Source organism: Moschus berezovskii, chromosome 9 (assembly GCF_049115385.1).
Source record: "Moschus berezovskii isolate FMDL1 chromosome 9, NW_MosBer_1.0, whole genome shotgun sequence".
NCBI lineage: Eukaryota > Metazoa > Chordata > Mammalia > Artiodactyla > Moschidae > Moschus > Moschus berezovskii.
Window position 1 is genome coordinate 75,928,083 of NC_142468.1, and position 25,165 is coordinate 75,953,247.

The 25,165-nt window shown below is 40.9% G+C and overlaps 1 protein-coding gene across 3 annotated transcripts in view; it reads left to right on the plus strand.

The window, feature by feature from the left end:
* RYR3 (ryanodine receptor 3) overlaps nt 1-25,165 on the plus strand; it is a 569,645-nt gene that overhangs the window by 214,680 nt on the left and 329,800 nt on the right. For all 3 annotated transcript variants that reach the window (XM_088839832.1, XM_088839833.1, XM_088839834.1), the window contains exon 3: nt 1,287-1,394. In XM_088839832.1, coding sequence (XP_088695958.1) covers nt 1,287-1,394 — 108 coding nt within the window. The remainder of the gene's footprint in view (nt 1-1,286; nt 1,395-25,165) is intronic.

Sequence of the window (25,165 nt, forward strand, 5' to 3'; positions counted from 1 at the left end):
TTGTAAACTACTAAAGAGTAGTGATTTTGTTTGCATGTCTTTGTATCTTTCTGAATACCAAGCGCTGTGTCTTATAGAAATATAATACTTAAATATTTGCCGATTGAAAATATTCTAATTGTGGGAAAAAATCTGCAGTGTTGTCGTCAGCAGCAGGAATAGAGTTAGATGTATGGATTTGAATCCAACTCATCCAGGTGTAAGCCATCACCTTGGACAGATGACCTACGTTCTCTGTGTCTTAATTTCCTTTGCTGTAAGCTGAAACACTGGTAATATCTATACATGAAATAGTTGTCTGGGGTAAAGGAAATCACCTAAAGCAAAGCACTTAAAACAATATCTGGCCTAGAAAAGTACTCAATGAGCATTAGCTGTTACTACAGTCTACAGAGAAGGCTATCTTTGTTTTTGAGAAATGTTTGAGAATATCAAGGTATTACCTGAGCAATAATGTAGAATGATTGCTGTAGGGGTCATCAATTCTTATAGTTCTGGACATTTCTTTGTTCAGAATTAAATGTATGTAGCTCCTTTTACCAGAGAAGGCAATGGCAACCCACTCCAGTACTCTTGCCTGGAAAATTCCATGGATGAAGGAGCCTGGTAGGCTACAGCCCATGAGGTCATGAAGAGTCGGACACGACTAAGCGACTTCACTTTCACTTTTCACTTTCATGCACTGGAGAAGAAAATGGCAACCCACTCCAGTGTTCTTGCCTGGAGAATCCCAGGGATGGGGGAGCCTGGTGGGCTGCCGTCTATGGGGTTGTGCAGAGTCAGACACGACTGAAGCAACTTAGCAGCAACAGCTCCTTTTACACTGTGGTATCCAGATTTTTTGAACAAGTAAATGCATTCCCTATTTTGGTCACTGTCGTTGAAAGCCACATTTTGGTCTTGTCTGCTTACACATTATTATGGATGAGATCCCAGTGACTTTCTTCCTTTGGTGCCGCCCAGACATCTGTGTCAATCAGCCTTCCCTGCTTCAGCAAGGCTGTTTGTGTAGTGTTCTCCCATGTGTGCCGCCAGCCCTCACTCAAGTTGATCCTGACATCTTGGTCACTGTTCCCTTGAGACTTTGGGATTTTCTTCTCTTCCTATTTTAGAATCCAGCTTAAAACTCATCTTAGCATGAACAAGGAAAATCTGCCTTTTGTACTCATCCATCCATCCATCAAATGTTACTTTGATTCACAGGCTCTTTGCCCTTGAGATGTTACTGAGTGACTGATCCCCATCTGACATGACTAGGTATCCTCATTCTGGTTTTATTTCCACAGTATGTTCCTCCAGATCTCTGCGTCTGCAACTTTGTGCTGGAACAGTCCCTCTCTGTCAGAGCCCTGCAGGAAATGCTTGCCAACACAGGTGAAAATGGCGGCGAAGGGGTGAGTACCTGAATTATGTCCTGGGGAGGGAGGGGTTGGGACACACCATAGCCCGAAAGTACACACTTCACTTCATTCCTCCAGTTTTGAACTAGAAAACCTTGGTTTTCCAGTTTCCTTGAATCCATCCTCATATTCCTCTTATTCAGCAGTCCTACTTCCTTTGGGTTAACCAGCTTCCACCAGAAAATATACTAGATCGACTTAATGCTGCCTGAACGGGGCATAGGTCATTGAACCCATAATCCACCAGGATATATGGAGAGACTGAAAGGGCCTTGGGAAGGGGAGGAGGGTATCTGTTAGGCTGATTCTTTTTTCTTGGAAAAGTCTCATCAGAGATTTATGACTGTGCCAATGAAGCACAGTCAGGTTATAGCCATTTGGAGAGGATTTCCTATAGAATTCAGGGTCATTGACATGTACCCAGATCTTCATGGTTTCACTCAAGATGAGCAAATACAGAGCTGTATCAAGTTTCTATTGTCAGTAAAATTGTTTCCAAGTCTTTAACTGAGGGATAATGGCCTCCCAAAGGTCTCCCAGGCAAGACATCGACCAGAGACTTCAGAACAATTTTTGACCCTTTCTCTAATGACTCACCTAGTTATATTCATTTATCATTTCAAATATTCTAACTCTATGGACTGACTATCTCACATGCAGACACCACTCTCCTACGCCCCTTAGATACTGTGTTAGATGACTATCCTTTATCTTCTGGGTTATAACATCAGACTCACCACTCTGATTCCTTCTGTGCTTACCTCACCTACTATTTTATTTTCCCTAAGCTGACATAATGCTTTCTACAAAATATAGACCTAATCATACACTTTACCATTTAGAAATGGTCTTTCTGCCCATTACCGTGAATGAAACCCCATATTCCCTAACTGGGCGTAAAGAACTTCAGGATGTGGTGAGTCCTGCTCACCTTGCCTGTCCTGTTTCTCGCCACATCTTCCCAAATACTCAGTGACCCAACCACATTGAGTTCTTTTCAGTTCCTCAAACATAACCATTCTCTTTGCCTCAGATCATACGTGTCAGTCCTTTCCCCCGTTTAAAACAGCTTTCTCCTCCTCTCTCTCTTCCCTTATATGATCTTTACTTCTCTTTCAAGGAACAAGACTAAATATTAGGTCAACGGAGGAGCCTATAAGTTGACCCTGAAAGTCTAGGATGGGTACCCTTTCTTGAGCAACAGTCAGTGGAGAGTCCTTCCTACTGTGTACTATAATTACAAGTCTAATTCTTTACACTCTATAGTGTGCATAGGTAGGAATATTTACAGGACCTAGCACAGTTTATTATTTGACTTGAATGAACTCATATATAATGAAGTGTCTCATTGGTGGTAGAAGAGACAATGTCTGTAGCCCCAAGAGATCCAATATTTACATTTAGGTCATCTTCAGCTCTTAAAGTGATCTTCCATAAATCTTTTAATCTCTTGGGACCATAGTGTTCTTATCTATAAAATTAGGAAGTATAATTAATTTGCTAGGGTCCTTAACACCAACATTTGTGATTCTACACTCTTTTGGTTTAGAATAATATGCTTTCATCAACCACCTGAAAATAACTTTGTTTTGTTCATTACAGCATTAACACAGGTGAGATTTTGTTCTTTTGAAGTTTATCTCCCTGTGACATTGACCTCAGTACCCCCAACCTTTCTTTCTTAGTCACACACCCTCAAACATTTCCTACTCAGTGAAATAAATTACTTTTTAATTGCTCGCTTTTCCTCCAAGATAATTAACTCATGATTTATAGTCATCTTTGGTGAGGAAGACCTGGTTGATTTGGAATAGCACCACTTTCAGTGTCAACCAAGATCAGCTAGACCCTGCCAACAAATGGCCCCAGGATAGAAACTGGGAAGATAGAAGCTATACTAACTGGATAATTATCTCATGGGCATTCTCTTATCTTGTTTGTTCACAAATTGCATTTCAAAGAACTTCCTTTTCTTTACCATCTAATTTGTGTAGTTCAGGGAATCCTGCAGGTGTCAAAGTCAGCTGAAAAGTTCTGGTTATAATCCTTGCTCTTCTTTGTTGCCAGGAACTTAAATAAGTTTAATAAGACTGAATGCATAGTTTTGGACTATATGTTAATACATACCTATAATTACGATCCATGTTCTAGCAGTTTACTCCATGTAGTTGTATATTTCAGGCACCATCTTTAATTTACAATATTTAAAGACCAATAGGTGAAGTCTTATTGGAGGATCCAGTCTCTTTGAAAACTCCAGTCTAAAATAAACAGTCCATGACATTTTTATGGTTAAATAGTCTGTATTGCCATTTTGTGCTATTTTGCCAAAGAAAAGAGCGAGCTAATAGTTATTTCCCATCCTGATATGTTACTTCTATTGTAATTAATAACTGGAGATCTTAGAGCTAGAAAGAAGAGAATTGAAAAGAGAGCTGGAGCACAGATGGGAGAGGATACTGTCTTTAAGTGATTTAGATTTTATTATTTGTTGGTGGCTCCACTAGTTACCCGAACAGCAGCTTCAGTTGCTAGAACCCTCTTGGAACTCTCTCACAATTCCATCTGGGCTCTCAATCTTTATTATGAGGAATAATATTTTTCATATAACCTCTTGTGTCTGAATGTTTTGCTTTTCTGAAGTGATTGCTGTGCGCACTTACAATTAGTACTTAATTTGATTTGAAATGATAATATTCAGCAGGGGAGAAAACGAAAAAAAAGAAGAAAAATCAAGAAGGAAGTGAGTTAACACAACAGACCATAATGATTCTCTGGGGAGCCAAGGGATATTTGAGTGGGTTGACACCTCCTCTGCATGCCAGTCCATTCTGTTTGGAAAGAGACATTTACTGCTTTTAAATGGATATTACTTACACTAATGATCATCTCTACCACCAGACGGGATGCTTTGAAGAGTGTCATTTTTCCTCCTGGGCATAAATTGGTCTTTGTGTGTCTGTTCACTGCTGCACAGCAATTGGACTTTTTAAAAATGATATTGGTTATTTGTTTATTCATATGACAAGCACACAGAAGTCTTTCTGCAGGGATTGGTGGTTCTGCAGCAATTCCTTTCAGTGACAAAGAAAACAGAGGTGTCCACTTTGGTTTAACAACGGAGGGTTTATTATTGAAACATCCTTAGCTATAGCTAGTAGCACCTGGGACTCAGCTTTATTTTGAAAAGGAAACTGAATGATGAGAAGGCCCCAGTGGGCAGAGGATGTCAGTGGCCCTCAGAGCCCACCCTCGCTAAGCTCATCCTTGGGTCACTTTACCTCTGGTTAAATCCTGTCTGATGTTATTCTGGGGAATATTACCAAGAGATGGATGCTTGGCACTGTGGCCAATTATATAGCTGGACTTTGATGTAAAATCCCTGCATACAAATATAATATATTTTTACATTAATGGAACCTACAGTGTATGAGGTCCCCAGCCACCTTCAGCAGGACAGGGAACTAAAAAGGATGTCACCATCTCCCTCTGAGTCCTCAGTCTTCATCATCCTATAGCAATGACTCTGAACACAAAGCTAGCAACATGTGCAGTGAGAGAAGCTCCATTTTTGGAGTCAGGTAGATGTGTTTTCAGTCCAGGCTATACAGGAGCAAGTGACTTCTAGGATAAATTGCTTCCCTTTTCTGTACCTGACTTTCCACACCTTCAAAATGCAACCTCCCTCATAGGATCAGGTGAGAATTACATAAGTGTTGACAAGTGCCTATGGGTGTGGAAATGAATATCGGTTCCTCTTTTCATCTCTGGTCTGCTTCCTCCTGTCACAGATCCTTCAGGCATATTCAAATACCTCAAAGGAAGGAGATTCCCATCCTATATGACCAGGTGCATGTTAAATCAAGGGCCATATAACTACAAATGAGTTTTGACTTGAATGAATATAATGCTTCTAAAAATGAAAGACCTTGATTAACACAGTTACCAGCTGCACTCCTGATAAGGGCTCCGGTTTTCTCTAAAAGTTGACTTTATCACTATCAGACTTTTACTACTTAGAAAATGGGAGATGCAATATATGTAAAAAGAATGAATGTTATGGTTGTATAAGATCATACTTGACTTCAGATTCTAAAATCTCTAGAATGCAAATACACAATCAGCCTTTTAAAGTTTATTGGGAGATGTGACCTGGAAAGATACTGTTTCTGTAAGAATCTCTCTCACAGATAATCTCACTGTGAGAGGGTCTTTTAATTCCCCATATTACTTATGAGGGAAATCAACACTGAATATTCATTGGAAGGACTGAGGCTGAAGCCGAAGCTTCAATACTTTGGCCACCTGATGCAAAGAGCTGACTCATTGGAAAAGACCCTGATTCTGGGAAAGATTGAGGGAAGAAGGAGAGGGGCCAACAAGGGTGTCATCCTTGACTGAATGGATGCGAGTTTGAGCAAACTCCAGGAGTTAGTGAAGGACAGGGAAGCTGGTGTGCTGCAGTTCATGGGATCGCAGAGTCGGATACAACTTAGCAACTGATCAACACTTAATTATGAGATTGTCCCTTAAACAAGAGGAGCTTCCGACTCCTTTCACTTGCCCCTGTCTTTGAGCAGGGAGTACTACACACAGCACAGCTGCTCAAGAAATCCATACATGTGGTGGCACATTTGTCATGCTCAGGAATGACATGTACATGCTTTCTGAGAAGCTAGAGGTTGCCTTCTGGCATTGTGTGACCTTGTAAACAGCCAAAGAGGCATAATCTTACATATTGCTGTATTCACGTAGATTTTATTTAAAGTATGTGTCGTGAGATACTTACCTTGTAGCCAAGTTCAAAGCATTCATCCTTCTTATAAAGTCACAGAAAATCTAGTCACAGAAAGGTGACAGCATCATTAAAAAAAGAATCTGCTAAAGATGCGCATCAGGTGGCCAAAGGATTGGAGTTTCAGCTTTAGCATCAGTCCTTCCAATGAACACCCAGGACTGATCTCCTTTAGGATGGACTGGTTGGATCTCCTTGCAGTCCAAGGGACTCTCAAGAGTCTTCTCCAACACCACAGTTCAAAAACATCATTTCTTCAGTGCTCAGCTTTCTTTATAGTCCAACTCTCACATCCACGCATGACCACTGAAAAAACCATAGCCTTGACTAGATGGACCTTTGTTGACAAAGTAATGTCTCTGCTTTTTAATATGCTGTCTAGGTTGGTCATAAGTTTCCTTCCAAGGAGTAAGCGTCTTTTAATTTCATGGCTGCAATCACCATCTGCAGTGGTTTTGGAGCCCAGAAAAAAAAAAAAAAAGTCTGACACTGTTTCCACTGTTTCCCCATCTATTTGCCATGAAGTGATGGAACCAGAACCAGATGTTATTTTCAGGAATTATACAATAATGAAAGACCTCCAAACTAAGGTTTTTAACATATTATTTTCACAGACCAAATTGTCATCAAACTATGTCCCTTCTCTTCTTTCTTTCTCCCTCCTTACTGTTCTCTCATTATGCTATTTTATAATTTTGTGCTGATATAATGGATTTAAATGTTTCTCTGATAAGCTAATACTAATGAAAATGTGTGCAAGTAACTCATATTGTTGATCTGGCCTTTCAATAACATGATATCATTAAAATCTGCCATCTGGAAGACCTTACTTCATGGTAAGAAAACTCCTCTTTGGTAAAAGAAAACGTCTAATTGGTTGCTTGCAATATTTCTAAGAAAAAGAAATTCCAAATTTTCTGATGTAGGTACTGACTATTTTTCTTGGGTGGATTTTCTTGCATAAATATAATTCAGTTCAGTCACTCAGTCGTGTCCAACTCTGCAACCCCATGAATCACAGCACACCAGGCCTCCCTGTCCATCACAAACTCCCGGAGTTCACTCAAACTCGTGTCCATCGAGTCGGTGATACCATCCAGCCATCTCATTCTCTGTTGTCCCCTTCTCCTCCGGCCCCCAATCCTTCCCCGCATCAGAGTCTTTTCCAGTGAGTCAACTCGTCACATGAGGTGGCCAAAGTATTGGAGTTTTAGCTTTAGCATCAGTCCTTCCAATGAATACCCAGGATCGATCTCCTTTAAAATGGACTGGTTGGATCTCCTTGCATAAATATAATTACAAAAAAAAAAAATGCTGCAGACAAATTTAGGCTACAGCATGTAGCTTGTTTGCCAGTTTCTTGATGACATCAGCACAGTAAAAACAAACTTTTCCATCTAATGCTGCTGCTTACTCCTAGCTAATATCACAAAATATTCACCAGGTAGGAATTTTATTCCCATTGGGGTTTTTGCTCTTCCAGTCCTCAGATGACTTGAATGCTTTCAGCAGGACTGGTCCACACTCAAATATACATTGACTGTTTTGTGTTTGATTTGTTAGCTCAGTGACCTCTTGGAATGGTTATGTTATCCACTCCTTTACTGTATGTGTCTTTGCATGGACAGCTGACTCTAGCTGTATTTGTAATGAGCTAGGCTTTTCACTCGGAGAAGGCAATGGCAAGCCACTCCAGTACTCTTGCCTAGAAAATCCCATGGATGGTGGAGCCTGGTAGGCTGCAGTCCATGGGGTCGCTAAAGATCGGACACGACTGAGAGACTTCACTTTCACTTTTCACTTTCACACATTGGAGAAGGAAATGGCAACCCACTCCAGTGTTCTTGCCTGGAGAATCCCAGGGACGGGGGAGCCTGGTGGGCTTCCGTCTATGGGGTCGCACAGAGTCGGACACGACTGAAGTGACTTAGCAGCAGCAGCAGCAGGCTTTTCACTTGTGAGTGTTCAAGGTCGTTTCCATCCTCTGTGCCTCTGCAATTTAAAAAAGCACCACTGCACTACACACCTCAGTCTGGTGGAATTAGAGGTGTCTGCACACTTAGAAATTTGTTGCCAAGAAACTTGTTAAACTGCTGCTCTGAAATTACAAGGATGGCATGCCTGTGGACTCATTTTTTCCTTTTCCTTCAAGATATTAAAAATTGTTTCTAAAGTCTTTTTACCTCTGACTATGGTCTAGACGGCCAGTGGCCATAGAGTTCAAGTTGGTAAGGTGACAGAAGTGTGCAGCCTTGCCTTACTCCAAGCTTCTCGGTGCTTCAGACTCACCTAGGCTATTATGCAAGTCCAGCTCTGCTCCTCTGGAAAGCTGGAATTCATAATAAAAATGGAAAAAGCTAGTTGGATATTTCTCATTTTTCATGCAGCATCCCCAAAGTGAACCAGCAGAAGAATCACATGTTAATTTCAACAGTTAAGAATAACCATTAAAGTTAACTAGCTTTTTACACGTATTCATATCCTGAGTATAAGCATTTTAAAGTAAAGAGGCCACAGAATTAATTTTTAAAGCTCCAGACTCTATCAAATCTACTTCTTTCTGAATATAATGTTTCAGCTTTATTGGAATAGCCGTTTCTTCAAGGGATTTTTTCTTTCTCATTCTGAAGTCAGTACCTCTTGCTTAGAATAAATATGCCTGTGTCATCTTGGGGTTATTTTGCTAATGTGATAACACATAGCTTGGCTGATGTTACATAAAACCTGAAATTCCTCTCATAGTTGCTGTGGACGTTCAGATGCTCTGTGAGTATAGTCATGTCATAATGGCCTAAGTTGTCTTAGAAAGCTTGAGCTTCTTTCCCAGGGCTGGACTCAAGGTAGTTTTCAGTGGTTGTGTGTGTTTGTGTGTGTGTGTGTGCTCTTTACATTTTAATTGCAAAAAATTAAACATCTTCATTAAAATTTCTCAGAGGAGTGAGGAGGGATTGGAGTACTTAAACTTTCTCTGGAACATACCAAGAGGTAAGCAGTTGTATTCTTACATGAGATATTTTGAAGAGAAATTTGTTGAACTTAAAAAAAAAAAACTAGTTGAAGGGGCAGAGATTAATTTCAGCTACATTTTTTAGGAATTTGATTTAATCCTCCATTGTGGAATATTTGAATTAGAGGAAATCTTTCAAGAGACTTGCTTACCTTTTAAAAATGAAATTCAAGAAATCCTGGGAGAATCGATACCTTTCAGGTGATTTATTAGACTTCCCTTTGATTGTGAAATTTACTTTAATAACTACCAGGATTTAAATTATATTTTTGTAGGGAAAATTGAATGAACTATAAGAAAAGACCTCTTATTTATTTTCATTTCATGAGAGTTTAATGTAAGCACCTATTTAGAAATTCTAGTAAAGAAAAATTTACTTGGTGCCAGAGCAACCCTGATCTCAACTGGTGCTTTAATCCTCACTGGAGTAAAAACCATGTAGCCAGTGTCTCAATGCTACGATTACTAATATTTGGTTTTCAGATGGAAGGATCTGGAATGACTAAATGCAATCAATGGAAAGAAAGCAAGAATAAGAACAAGGTTTCGGGAGTTTGTGGGATAAACATATTCCTGCTCTGTAGAAGAGGAGGAAAGCTAAAGGAAGGATGTATCTTTTTACCTGGCATCTCCTGGAGCTGAGACTTAGGCTGGTACTGAGAGGGAGAAGGGAGGGGCTGAGCCTTTCCTCAGTCCGGAGATGTTGCTCTGATGGGAGGGAGGAAAGTGCAGGACTAGAAGGGGCTGGGCATTCTGGCCCGGGCATTGCTGCTCTCTGGGACTTGTTCTGCCCTTATGCAAAATGGGACTTCTGAATGGGACTTATTGACTCCTGAGCATCTTTGGACTCTTTTCCAAGACAAATGCCTATTCATTGGAAGAATTTGCAAGTCATCAGGGAAATTTGGAAATAAAGAAAATGTATGAATTGTTTCATTAAGCAAAGTTTATAAATGGAAAGGTCTGCCTTTCTTATTTTCTGTGATTGTGGCCTTGTTAAAAAACGTTTTACTTTTTATACCATTTTAACTGATATACTCCATTTATAGCTACAATAGAAAACATTGGCTATATTCCCCGTACTGTACCATACATCCTACACCCAGTAGTTTGTACCTCCCACCCAACTGGTAACCACTAGTTTGTTCTCTGTTTCTGTGAGTCTGCCTCTTTTTTGTGATATTCACTAGTTAGTTGTGTTCTTTAGATTCTATGTATAAGCGATATCATACAGTATTTGTCTTTATCTGACATATTTCATTTAGCATAATGATTATGTCCTTCTTAGTATTTTATAACATAATTTTAATAAAGCTAGTGCATTTTCTTTATGAAAATTGTAGTGATAGTAGGTGACAGCTTTCTTTTTTTAAATGAAAAATGTATTGGGCCAAATAAAAGAAGATTGGCAACCATGGATGATCCGTTTTGGTCCTGTTGTTGAAATTGCACCAGTTCTTGGACTTGTGAACCCCTCAGGACTGTCTTCATGTACAGCTTGTGGACTTTATGTACTAAGTCATTCCAGCCAAACACCAGACATGAGTTCTGACTTATTTCAAAAAAATGTTCTGATGAAACCCAGAGGGTCAGTGCCCTTGTTGGTTGTAGGTACTCACATCTTCCTTGGTGGATTTCTCTGGGTCTTAGCTCCATGATGGAAGGAAGGGGGCTCTGAGTTTCCAGACACCAGTTGTATCTTCTGTGTTTTTGGTATGGAGAGGCAAGTGAAGACAGCACATTATTAAGAATCACCTGCTGCCATTAGTGATATGGAGCTAGAGGCTGGGTTCCCTGTGTGCATTTCTCTGCTGCTCATCTGCTTTTATAAGGTGGAGGGCAGTAGTCAGGAGAACCAGGTTGTTGCTCCTGAGAATGAATTCAAAACTGTGCCCGGGTCAATGTGGCCAGCCCTATGCAGGCTTCTGCGAAGAACAGCCTTTGGGAATTTGCTTGAGGAGGTGTTTCCTCTTCCTGAGCCCCCTGAGTCCTGCTCTCCGGGTGGGGCTGGGCAGTGATGAAAACTCATGGCTTGATCACTACCAAAAAATACCTGTTTTCATGTCTCTGGTGAAATACTAGGAAGGTAAGATGAATGCATGACCTTTTTTTTTCTTTAAACTATGTGTTTTTAAATAGTTGTCCCTTTTCTGAAGCCTATGACTTGTTATTAGAAGTTTTCAAACTTACAGCTGAAGTACAAAAGTCTCTCGATTTTATCTTATTAGTGGATACAGGTGACTGAATTATCATTCTTGAGACACCTTTAGTCAGTCAAGCAGATGGAGCTATCCATGGTGCTGATTCTAGAAGTCAATGCAGCTCGCCTCGTGTTCATTCAGTTCAGGACACACTCCAGGGGCGAGAGGATCAGGCATTTTGTCCCAATAATTTGTAGGACTGTTTCTCCATATTACAACCCCAGAAACTTTACCTTATACCCTACCCTTTTGGGGATGTTTCCATGTCAGTTTGCTAAAGGGACTGTTGGGAAACCCTGATCCAATTTTAGGATTTACACAAATTTTGGGGGAAAAAAATAACCTCATGTATTACAGTATCTCAAATTCACCATTCTTTCTCTCAGCCTTTAACAGGGTCCAGTAACATGTTTCTGTACCAATTTCATCCATTTTCAATAATGGGAAAAATGGAGGGTGGATATTTAACAAGATGCTAGCATTTTCAAACCTCTTCCTCCCCTCAGGATTGTAAATTTTGTGATGAATTCAACTCCTTATTCTACTCCTGCATTGTACCCAGGCAGGCCTCATCCCTAGGTGATGCTAAGGGCCAGGGGGTGGTCTGAGCAGCAGGAGTCACAATTCTCTGACCCGAAGTGATTGGCCTGTGTCACCAGAAGAATGAGCAACTGCTGTTTCCAGTTCATTGTTCCCTCTGGGCAGCCGCTTCAATGTGTAGGGCAACAGGGATACACAAATCCATGATTTATTGGCTACACTCATTTTAGTCAGTGTCGGTGGGAGAAACAATAGGACTGTGGTACTCCCAGACTCTCTCAAGGATGCAGTCTCTTACAGACATAGAAAACAAACTTATGGTTACCAGAAAGGGGAGGGAGAGGAAAGAGAAGTTAGGAGTTTTGGATTAACAGATACACACTACTATATATAAATAGACAAACAACAGTATCTACTATACAGCACAGGGAATGCTACTCAATATTTTGTTTTAATAATAACTTAAGGGGAAAGAATCTGAAAAAGAATGGATACACACACGTACACACACACACGCATAAAACCAAATCACTTTGCAATACACCTGAAACCAACCACAGCATTGTAAATCAACTATACTTCATTTTTTAAAACATCATGGTTCTAATCATAAGGAAAGAATACTGAAAAAAAGAATGCACTGTCAAGTTAACCTGTTTATATAAAACTCCAATTCCTTGTCTCAAAACCTCAGTCTTTTCCTAGAGCACAAATCCCTCTTAAAATTGTTACTGTATCTCTCCTACAAATGGAGCTACCTAGGCCATAGTTGCTTCACCTCTAATGCTATTGACTTAGTTTGTAATTTTTTACTAGATTTTATTAGATTGAGCTGTTCCCAGGGCAACCAGGAATAAGCTCCTTGCTGAATCCCAGAGCTAACAGGTCAATTGGCAACTGATTTCTTGTTTCACTTAGTTTTTTTGTGCTTGCAGGAATATAAAATGTTCCTGGGTTCTGCCAGTCCCTTTCCCCATTTTTCTGCCTGTCCATAAGGACTCACTGACTTGTATACTTTTTTCAAAAATGCATTCACTTCATTTTAATCCTATTAATGAACCTTGAGATTTTTCTTTCTTGTGAATAATAAAATATCAATCAACATTCACAACATTCCTTCACATTTACACTTGTCTTTCCAAACTTATCCTCCTATATAAAAGGAATCTATTTATTTCTGTCCTTTATATTTCATTTATTTATCCACTGTAATACTCTGCTGCTGCTGCTGCTGCTTCTAAGTCACTTCAGTCGTGTCCGACTCTGTGTGACCCCATAGACGGAAGCCCACCAGGCTCCCCCGTCCCTGGGATTCTCCAGGCAAGAACACTGGAGTGGGTTGCCATTTCCTTCTCCAATGCATGAAAGTGAAAAGTGAAAGTGAAGTCACTCAGTCGTGTCCGACCCTTAGCGACCCCACAGACTGCAGCCTACCAGGCTCCTCCATCCATGGGATTTTCTAGGCAAGAGTACTGGAGTGGCTTGCCATTGCCTTCTCCGAATACTCTGCTACTAAACTATAATAGAAGAAAAAAGCCTCTATTTAACTTCTTGCATTAAATTATGATGAAAACTCAGTTGCTTTAATCTCTCCTCTAAAGAGTGATGTCCTGATTGTTGTTTATTGTAAAACATCCCAAATGAATTGAGATTTCCATATTAGACATTCACTCTTGTTTCATCCAGTAAGGGCTACTCTAGCTTATACTCAGGTCTAGCACAAAACATAGGTACATCCATCCCCAGATGATCTTATTTTTAGCGTTTATACCTATGGGTATCCCTCCAAAACAAAAGACATCCAAATCTGTAAGATCTATTTTAAATATACTCACTTGATCTAGGACAGGAGTCTCAGGTTGAAGCCAGTTTTTCCTTCAAGTCCCAGGGTCCTCAAGAGCAGGGAAGGCTCAGACTCTACCTCCCACACATGGTCCCCAATCTCCTTGAAGCTGGGACCACCTGCTTCAAGGGACCACAGAAGGTCCCATTTGTGGTTCATGAGGCCTTGTGCACCATTCTGTCCCAGATGGAGCACCTACAATCCTTCATAACAGATTTTTAATTTTTTTGAAAAGTGATCCCTATGGTAGTTCACCAGTAAGGGACAACTTGGGTCACCATGTTATTATAATCAGTGCAAGAACCAAACACATGAGTCCAGTGTTCTCCCACTTTCTAAACAGACTTTCTACTTTATACTTTCATTTAATAATCCACTGAGTGAAAAATAACATCAATATAAACCTGTATGCAGGTCAGGAAGCAACAGTTAGAACTGGACATGGAACAACAGACTGGTTCCAAATAGGAAAAGGAGTACGTCAAGGCTGTATATTGTCACCCTGCTTGTTTAATATATATGCAGAGTACATCATGAGGAAGGTTGGGCAGGAAAAAGCACAAGCTGGAATCAAGATTGCTGGGAGAAATATCAATAACCTCAGATATGCAGATGACACACCCTTATGGAAGAAAGTGAAGAGGAACTCAAAAGCCTCTTGATGAAAGTGAAAGAGTAGAGTGAAAAAGTTGGCTTGAAGCTCAACATTCAGAAAACTAAGATCATGGCATCTGGTCCCATCACTTCATGGGAAGTAGATGGGGAAACAGTGTCAGACTTTATTTTTTGGGGGCTCCAAAATCACTGCAGATGCTGATTGCAGCCAGGAAATTAAAAGACACTTACTCCTTGGAAGGAAAGTTATGACCAACCTTGATAGTATATTAAAAAGCAGAGACATTACTTTGCCAACAAAGGTCCGTCTACTCAAGGCTATGGTTTTTCCAGTGATCATGTATGGATGTGAGAGTTGGACTGTGAAGAAAGCTGAGTGCCGAAGAATTGATGCTTTTGAACTGTGGTGTTGGAGAAGACTCTTGAGAGTCCCTTGGACTGCAAGGAGATCAGTCCTCGGTGTTCATTGGAGGGACTGATGCTGAAGCTGAAACGCCAATACTTTGGCCACTTCATGTGAAGAGTTGACTCAATGGAAAAGACTCTGATGCTGGGAGGGATTGAGGGCAGGAGGAGAAGGGGATGACAGAGAATGAGATGGCTGGATGGCATCACTGGCTCGATGGACATGAGTTTGAGTGTACTCCAGGAGTTGTTGATGAACAGGGAGGCCTGGCGTGCTGTGATACATGGGGTTGCAAAGAGTCGGACACAACTTAGCAACTGAACTGAGGGCTATCATAATTTGAACTTAGAATCCCTGCTCTAAGACTGATAGGAGCTCATGTGTATGTTATGGTGTCGTCACATTCCTGCTTTACTATCGTCTTAGACTCATACCTCTCTTCAGGTACCTGACGTGTCCCAAATGCAGCCTTCACTTTGTCTGTGATGCTCAGACCCCGTCTGTTTGGCCCGAGGGGCTGCTCGTTAGCCCTTTTAGCGTTCCTGCTGAGGTCTTTGAGAGCAGCCTTGTTTCCTTGCATGTGTATGGTAGCCCAGGCCCATAGTAATTTTTTTTTCTTTTTTTCTCACAGACATGAAATTGCATGACTCTTTAAATTCATGGCGAATAATATTAGAGATTAGAATCTGTGTTAGATTGACCCCACCATGACTGGTAGGAAGGAAGCATTCCTATGATAGCGAAAAGAAATATTACTTAAAGCACATAGTGATCAAGACTTCATTTTTATGAAGAACATGAATTTAAAGTTCACAATGATAACTCCAGTGTAATTTCAGCCTTACTTAATTTTTCTGCCTTATTAAAACATGAGCACTTATGAAACTATTTTTGCTCTTTGAGGTGACAGGTTTCCTGTTACACTGTATTGGGCTGTCCTTTCTCCATTTATTTAAAAAGCACTTAGGGGATCCCTTCAGAATATCCTTTCCATCCGCTGGTTTCATGGCACGATTTTCCAGCGTGTTAAGGAAGATCTTAAAAGTGCATAGATGCATATTGATTATTAGACAGTGATAAATAGCCAGGGATTTCTTAACTGCTTTCAATCCAGACTCTCTGTTTCTCTGAGTTTCCCTCTCACTGCCAATTCTTTAGATAACATAGTTACTTCTTCAGGTTTCTGAGGATCTTTCATTGTCAAGCAGTGATCCCTTCCAGTGTAAAGAGGAGAAACCCACTGTAATATTCTTTTTGTTGCTGCTGTTGTTTAATTGGGATACAATTGATATACAACACTGGTATACACTGAGACAACTTGGCATATATGTATTGGAAAATATTTACCATAGTAGTTTAGTTGATAGCCATCACCTCTTATATACATTATTATAATTTTTTTTCCTTGTGACAAGAACTTTTAGGATTTACTCTGTTCAGTTCAGTCCAGTCGCTCAGTCATGTCCGACTCCCTGCGACCCCATGAATCACAGCACGCCAGGCCTCCCTGTCCATCACCAACTTCCAGAGTTCACTCAAACTCATTTCCATCGAGTCGGTGATGCCATCCAGCCATCTCATTCTCTGTCGTCCCCTTCTCCTCCTGCCCCCAATCCCTCCCAGCATCAGAGTATTTTCCAGTGAGTCAACTCTGCATGAGGTGGCCAAAGTATTGGAGCTTCAGCTTTAGCATCAGTCCTTCCAATGAACACCCAGGACTGGTCTCCTTTAGAATGGACTGGTTGGATCTCCTTGCAGTCCAAGGGACTCTTCGGAGTCTTCTCCAGGACCACAGTTCAAAAGGCGCTCAGCTTTCTTCACAGTCCAACTCTCACATCCATACATGACCACTGGAAAAACTATAGCCTTGACTAGACGGACCTTAGTTGGCAAAGTAACGTCTCTGCTTTTTAATATGCCATCTAGGTTGGCAACTGTCAACCATGCCATACAGTAGTGTTACCTATAGTCATCATGTTATACTTTGTATCCCCAATGCTTATTGATCCTAAAACTAGAAGTTTATACCTTTTAACCAACTTCACCCAATTCCACCACTCCCAATCCCTTGTCTTGGTAACCGCAAATCTGATATCATTTGCTGTGAGTTTGAGTTGTTTTAGACTCCACATGTAAGTGAGATTATACAGTATTTGTCTTATTTCACTTAGCATAGTGCCCTCAAGGTCCATCCCTGTTGTTGGAAATGGCGGGATTTCCTTCGTTTATGGCTGAATGGTGTTCCATTATACCACATTTTCTTTATCCATTCACTTCTGTTGATGCGCTTAGGTTGTTTCCATATCTTGGTAACTGTAAATTACTGCACCGAACATAGAGAGTGTGGATATCTCTTTGACATATTCTTTTCATTTCCGTCAGATAAATACTCAGAAGTGGACTGCTGGATCATATGTTAGTGCAATTTTAAATTTTTTGAATTTAAAATACTGTTTTCCACAGTAGCTGCGCTTATTTACATTTCTGTCAACTGTGTACAAGGGTTCTCTTTTCTCTGTGTCTTTGCTAGCATTTGTTATCTCTTGCCTTTTTGATAATAGCCATTCTAACAGCATAAAGTGATATCATAACATTTCCCTAACGATTAGTGACAATGAGCACCTTTTCATGTACTTGGCCATTTGTATGTCTTTTTGGGGAAAAAAAATGTCACTTCAAGTCCTTTGCCAATTTTTTAATGAAGTACTTGGAATTTTGGAGGTTTTTTTTTTTCTTGCTATTGAGTTCTCTGAGTTCTTTATATGTTTTAGAGAGTAACCTCTTATCAGATTTATAATTTCAAATTTTCCTCCATTTCCATTTTGATGATTATTTACTTTGTTGTGAAGAAATTTTTATGTTTGATATAGTCCCACTTGTTTATTTTTAATTTTGTTGCATTTGCTTTGGGTGTCATATCCAAAAACAAATCAAAAAAAGCATTGCCAAGGCTTGTGTCAAGAGGCTTTTCTCTAGGTTTCCTTCCAGGACTTTTGTGGTTTCAGGTCATACATTCAAGTTTTTAATCCATTTTGAGTTAATTTTTGAGTAATGTAAGATCATTCTTTTACATGTGAATATCCAGTTTTCCCAGCACTGTATTGAAGTGGCTGTATTTTCTCCATTGAGTATTCTTGGCTCTCTTGTCAAGTATTGATTGATCATGTAGGCATGAGTTTACTTCTGGGCTCTTAATTCTGTTCCATTAGTCTACGTGTCTGTTTTTTTGTCAATACTATACTGTTTTGAGGCGTGTCAACTTCAGAAAACAAAGATCATGGCATCTGGTTCCATCACTTCATGGGAAATGGATGGGGAAACAGTGGAAACAGTGGCTGACTTTATTTTGGGGGGCTCCAAAATCACTGCAGATGCTGATTGCAGCCATGAAATTAAAAGACGCTTACTCCTTGGAAGGATAGTTATGACCAACCTAGATAGTATATTAAAAAGCAGAAACATTACTTTGCCAACAAAGGTCCATCTGGTCAAGGTTATGGTTTTTCCTGTGGTCATGTATGGATGTGAGAGTTGGACTGTGAAGAAAGCTGATCGCCAAAGAATTGATGCTTTTGAATTGTGGTGCTGGAGAAGACTCTTAAGAGTCCCTTGGACTGCAAGGAGATCCAACCAGTCCATTCTAGAGGAGATTAATCCTGGGTGTTCAGTGGAAGGACTGATGCTAAAACTGAAACTGCAATACTTTGGCCACCTCATGCGACGAGTTGACTCACTGGAAAAGACTGATGCTGGGAGAGATTGGGGGCGGGAGGAGACGGGGACGACAGAGAAGGAGATGGCTGGATGGCATCACCGACTGCATGGACATGAGTTTGAGTGAGCTCCGGGAGTTGGTGATGGACAGGGAGGCCTGGCGTGCTGTGATTCATGGGGTCGCAAAGAGTCGGACACGACTGAGCGAATGAACTGAACTGATACTGTTTTGATAAAGGTTGTAATATAGTTTGGTTCCATACAAATTTCAGTATTATTTTTTCTATTTCTATGAAAAATGCTCTTGGAATCTTGGTTGGGAATACACTGAGTCTATGGATGACCTTGGGTAGTATAGATGTTTTAACATCTAATCCATGAACACAGAACATCTTTCCATTAATCTATGTCTTTTTCACTTTCTTGCATTATTGGTCTAGTGTTTTTCAGTGTAAAATTTTTTACCCCCTTGGCTAAATTTTTTCCTAAGGATGTTGTTGTTTGATGTTATAAATGGGATAGTTTTATTTCTTTTTCAGCTAATTCATTGTTTGCAGTGTTCTTTTCTGTACCAAATCATCTCATCACAGTCCCACTGGGATATGATTGATTGATGTTTCTCCAACCATTGAAGGAGTCAAACATTAGCACAACTGAGATTTAGTTTTGCTTATTTTGGTGTAAATTTTTTCAAATTGTAAACCATGCTTGACATTTCTGAGCCAGTCACTGTCTTCCTCCTCTTTGCACAGGTTCAGTTCAGTTCAATTCAGTCACTCAGTCGTGTCTGACTCTTTGCAACCCCACGAACTGCAGCACGCCAGGCCTCCCTGTCCATCACCAACTCCTGGAGCCTACCCAAACTCATGTCCATTGCGTCAGTGATGCCATCCAACCATCTCATCCTCTGTCGTCCCCTTCTCTTCCTACCTTCAATCTTTCCCAGCATCAGGGTCTTTTCAAATGGGTCAGCTCTTCGCATCAAGTAGTCAGAGTATTGCAGTTTCAGCTTTAGCATCAGTCCTTCCAATGAACACCCAGGACTGATCTCCTTTAGCATGGACTGATAGGATCTCCTTGCAGTCCAAGGGACTCTCAAGAGTCTTCTCCAGCACCACAGTTCAAAAGCATCAATTCTTCAGTGCTCAGCTTTCTTCACAGTTCAACTCTCACATCCATACATGACCACGGGAAAAACCATAGCCTTGACTAGACGGACCTTTGTGGACAAAGTAATGTCTCTGTTTTTTAATATGCTGTCTAGGTTGGTCATAACTATCCTTCGAAGGAGTAAGCATCTTTTCATTTCATGGCTGCATTCACCATCTGCAGTGATTTTGGAGCCCAGAAAAATGAAGTCAGCCACTGTTTCCACTGTTTCCCCATCTATTTCCCATGAAGTGATGGGACCAGATGCCATGATCTTAGTTTTCTGAATGTTGAGCTTCAAGCCAACTTTCTCACTCTCCTCTTTCACTTTCATTGAGAGGCTCTTTAGTTCTTCTTCACTTTCTGTCATAAGGGTGGTGTCATCTGCATATTTGAGGTTATTGATATTTCTCCCAGAAATCTTGATTCCAGCTTGTGCTTCTTCCAGCCCAGCGTTCCTCATGATGTACTCTGCATATAAGTTAAATAAACAGGGTGACAATATACAACCTTGACGTACTCCTTTTCCTATTTGGAACCAGTCTATTGTTCCATGTCCAGTTCTAACTGTTGCTTCCTGACCTGCATACAGGTTTCTCAAGAGGCAGGTCAGGTGGTCTGGGATTCCCATCTCTTTCAGAATGTTCCACAGTTTATTGTGATCCACACAGTCAAAGGCTTTGGCATAGTCAATGAAGCAGAAATAGATGTTTTTCTGGAACTCTCTTCCTTTCTCCATGATCCAGCGGATGTTGGCAATTTGATCTCTGGTACCTCTGCCGTTCCTAAAACCGGCTTGAACATGGAAGTTAATGGTTCACATATTGCTGAAGCCTGGCTTGGAGAATTTTGAGCATGACTTTGCTAGCGTGTGAAATGAGTGCAATTGTGCGGTAGTTTGAGCATTCTTTGGTATTGCCTTTGTTTGGGATTGGAATGAAGACTGACCTTTTCTAGTCCTGTGGCCACTGCTGAGTTTTCCAAATTTACTGGCATATTGAGTGCAGCACTTTCACAGCATCATCTTTTAGGATTTGAAAAAGCTCAACTGGGATTCCATCACCTCCACTAGCTTTGTTCATCATGATGCTTTCTAAGTCCACTTGACTTCACATTCCAGGATGTTGGCTCTAGGTAAGTGATCACACCATCCTGATTAACTGGGTCAGGAAGTTCTTTTTTGTACAGTTCTGCTGTGTATTCTTGCCACTTCTTCTTAATCTCTTCTGCTTCTGTCATGTCCATACCATTTCTGTCCTTTATTGAGTCCATCTTTGCATGAAATGTTCCTTTGGTATCTCTTATTTTCTTGAAGAGATCTCTAATCTTTTCCACTTCTCACAGGTAGAAGGTACTAATTTTAATGTGCCTTTCTCCTCTTGCCCGAAAAGGTTTGCTGTGGTTTCTTGCAGCTCTAGTTGGTTTTATTGTCAGTCCCAGTCAGCTCTCCTATCAATGTCCTTATGATGAATTTACTCTCTGTACAAAGGGGAGAAAATAGATCAGGTAGTGCTTCCTCTATCCAGGGCCTGGCTTCTATTCACAGACCAGAAGAAGAGACTTTTTTCCTCAAAAAATAAGAAATTATTTTTCTTTTTGACAGAAGAATTAGTTGGTAGCAAGGACACTTAGACTTAAGCTAGGCTTTTGAAAGCAGCCATGTGAATCACACTGCCCAAGTGTTAGATGATTCAGAAGAACTCTAAGAGACATTACAGATGTAGGGGGAAAGTGGAGTGTTATCAGTGAGAATGCAGAAGGGCCAGGAACACAGAAACCGGAGTGAGAATAGATCAGAAGTGACTGAGTGGGGGCGGGGTGACCAAGTAGTGAGAGAAGAAAAGTAAAAGTCCCTCCCCCCACCATCTGTTCTGGTTTTTTCGCCCTTACCTTCATCTCTTCCCAGGCCTTATAAAATCCAGACTGGTGGGAGAGGGAAGGCCAGATTGCAGGCAACACAGCTCAGGAAGGGTCTAGCTGGTCTTCGATCCATGAAGATGGGTGTAGAGACCTAGAAGTCATGGGCCTGGACTCTTTCTAAACCAAGTCTGAATTGCCTAGAGCCCTCTCCACACAGGTTTTGCAACAGTTATCTGTGTCTTCCCACCTGTCAGAAACATGGCAGCAGAGCTAAGAGACTGAGAGTTTTAGCTGAACATGAGTCTTGGAGCTTTCAAGGACCAGAGGCAGCAGCCACGTTCGTTCTTTGCTTTGGTAGGATTCTGGAGAAATGATAAAAGAAGAATCAGCCAATGGTCAAGAATGAGGCTTCTGAGAACAGGGAAGTACTTGCTGACTGTAAGCATCATATAGATTACTTAAATGAAGGGCCCACTGTGGCTGGGAAGGTCTCAGAAGGGTGGTGGCTCTTAAGCCTGGCTATGTCTTAGAATTACCTAGGATTCCTAGGACTCATCAAAGATCTGTCAGATAAGAGTCTTAGGGAAATAGCCCTGCTTTGGGACTTTTTTTTTTTTTTTTGCTTGCTTTGTTTTCATTTTGAAAGCCCTGCTAATGATTCTGAAGGATATCTGGGATTGAGGTGCAAGTCTGTATGATCATCCCATGAGAGGCTCTGAAGACCCATTGCTTCTGAACAGTGTGTGGTCCACAGACACATAGGAAGTATTAGGATCACCTGTTTTATCTGTCCACTGGCTTGAACATACACACAGAACTCTGAGAATCAGCTCCTCTACCTAAGGCCACTTCATATCCTTCAAGGAAAGATCAGGCTTTTGCGTGTTGTTTTTCTTGGAAGTGTAAAGTTGGCCCTAGGCTTATTTTGTGGATGTAGAGAGAACAGGATACATTTATCTCTATGCAGCAATATCATAATTGGGAATAGTGCAAGGGAGTTAGAGGGATAAAGGAAAAAGAAGTTGTGTTGATAGAAATTGGTTAAAGAGTGCAGGGGAGAAGGAGAACCAAATAACAGAATATACTTAAGTTCATTTTCTTCCTCATAGCCCATATGAATAGAGATATTTGCACATAGTAGGACTCAAGAGTGGTTTTGTAATAAAAACTGCCTCCTATTTTGTTAATTCCCAGGATGAATAGTGAAATTTTTTTCCCTAGAGCCATAGTAGATTAAAGATAGTATTTGATTTTTCATGTCAAGGTAATCTGACCCTTTAGATCTTTGTTGGAAATATTTGCTCTTCATTAGCTTGGGTGAAAGGAAATGGTTGAGCAGAATTTTTGGTGCCACTGGTCTATCATTTCATCAGAGGCCTGATGGATGATGAGGACGTGTGGTTCATATAAAAACTAGAGCAGTGACTGGAAAACAGATCTGGCTGACAGGGGCCTTTGATGTAAAGAATGGACTTGGCAATGTCAGGTTCTTACAAATCTGTTAGTGAGCTATAGGAGAAAGGGGGGAAATTAATTCAGAGAAGAAAATACTTGCTTCACCTCTTTCAAGGTATACTTGTCATCAATCTAAATGTCATCAATAACCTGACAAATATCTCTTGTCAATTTGCTCCTTTAAAAGATACCATAATAGGAAATAAGTTCGAGCTGCCACCCTGGCTGCCTGGTGTCTCCCTTCTAAGAAAAGCACAGATGCATCTAGAATGACCCCATGCTCAATTTGGAGGCAGTCCCATGGCCACCTTTGTTCCCCCTCAATGAAGAATGCTTATCCTCCTATTTCACAATCAGCATTTGTAAAATCCCAGTCCAAGTGGGAATCTCCAAAAGTCATTTAATTATTTCCCCACGTCATGGGTCGGGAAAGAGAGGAGAGAACACGATTGCGTGTGTCCACCAATCTCAAAGAGCCAGGACCCTTATTTTTAAAGTCTTGAAAGGCAGAAGATTCCTCAGTTGCCTTTAGTCATCAGTACAGGGCCCAAATCTGCACCGTCCACAGGCTTTTCCTTCTCATGACTTGAAGTGCTCACAGGAAATTATGAACTTGGGGTCATCACAGCAGCTCCTCTGCGATCCCTAAGTCATCTGAGCCATCTCTCAGATTTTCCTTACCCCTTCAGCCGGATCCGTGCAAAAGAGGAGCTCTGTAAGCACTTGCCTGAAAGAAAACACCTTCCTGCTGTGCAGGTTCTTGTTACGGATGATGCTTAAGACCCAGAACTTACATTTCCTCACATCAGGTTCTGGCCTTTCATCCTTTTGTCCTGAACTGTTTCCGTGTGCAATGAAATTAATGACTTGAACAAAAATGAGTGTCAAAATTCCTCCTTACTGAGGAAGAATAATTCCAGGTGCATCTGTGAGGGAAGGTTGGCTGCATTCAGTGAATTATAAAATATAATAATTTGGCATTTTATGGTACAAACTATGGTACATTTGGCATTCAGTGCTCGGTCGGGGGATGGATTATTTGGGTTTTGCTTGTGTTTTCTCTATTTAAGAAGTGAAAGAAATTAACGATACTAGCCTGACTTTGTGCACAGCTTTTGGAGCATCCTTTCCTTGGGCTCTGGGATATGCAGTGGTGGGGAAGAGGCAGCCCTGAGGGTATGGGAGGTCGGACTCCCTGGAGTCACAGCCCCCATGCTGACCTTGAGGGGAGAGCATGGCCACAGACAGAGCAAAGGCTGCCATAGGCCCTCTGCACACCAGCTTCAGCCTTTTCTCTCTGGAATCGTGTTGTGCCTGCAGCCTGTGAACCGTGGGCCTGTCTTGTCATTAAGGCAACTGGGGAGATGATCATGATCATTGAACTTGGGAAAGAGGGAGATGCTGCACTTCCTCCTCTTTTCTGAACTTCATTAAAATTCTGTTTCATGGTTTCAGTTTTTAACAATATCCCTAGAGGCCCACGAAGGATGCCAAGAATGTGGCCTCCTTTCATGTGTATTTATCTTAAGGGCCTGCACTTGCCTGGTTGAGCTGGCCCAGACTCACTTAGAAGGTTTTTACAGGGGAAGCCTCGTTAGGGGACTCTGTCCTGATGCTGTTGCTTTCTCAATGGCAATGTCTCAGAAATCTTTGACGAAGAGTTTTAGATCCAGGTTAATTATCTTTTTACAAGTGGAAAATCAAGGTGTCAAATTAAGAGGATAATACCTTAGACTTTTTATAATGTCTTTGTATCGTGAAGTAGGGACCCAAAAGCTGGACTTGGCAATTACCTAGCTGAAGAATAGAGTATCTGATCCAGAAAAAGTGGTGAAGGAAAGGGTTAGGTGTCCTGCATTAGGTTTTTCAGGATTTCACATATAGTGAGGGAATTAGGATGGTGAGGATGTGCTTACAGAATTGCTTTTGGCATATTCCCTGGCTCTGATTCCAAATCACAAGTCAGACTAATCTGTACATGTGCCTTCCTTCCTCGGCACTTTCTAAAGTCCAGTATACTACTTTAACTGTCATTAAAAATGGAAAGTTGTCTCTGTTACCAGCAGTTTCCAGTCTAAGACCTGTTTGGAAAATGCCCCATTAGTTTCTTTGGTGCCATTTGAGCTGGCAGTTCCCATCTGTCCCACTGATTATGCAGTTCTGTCAACCTCTCCTAGAAA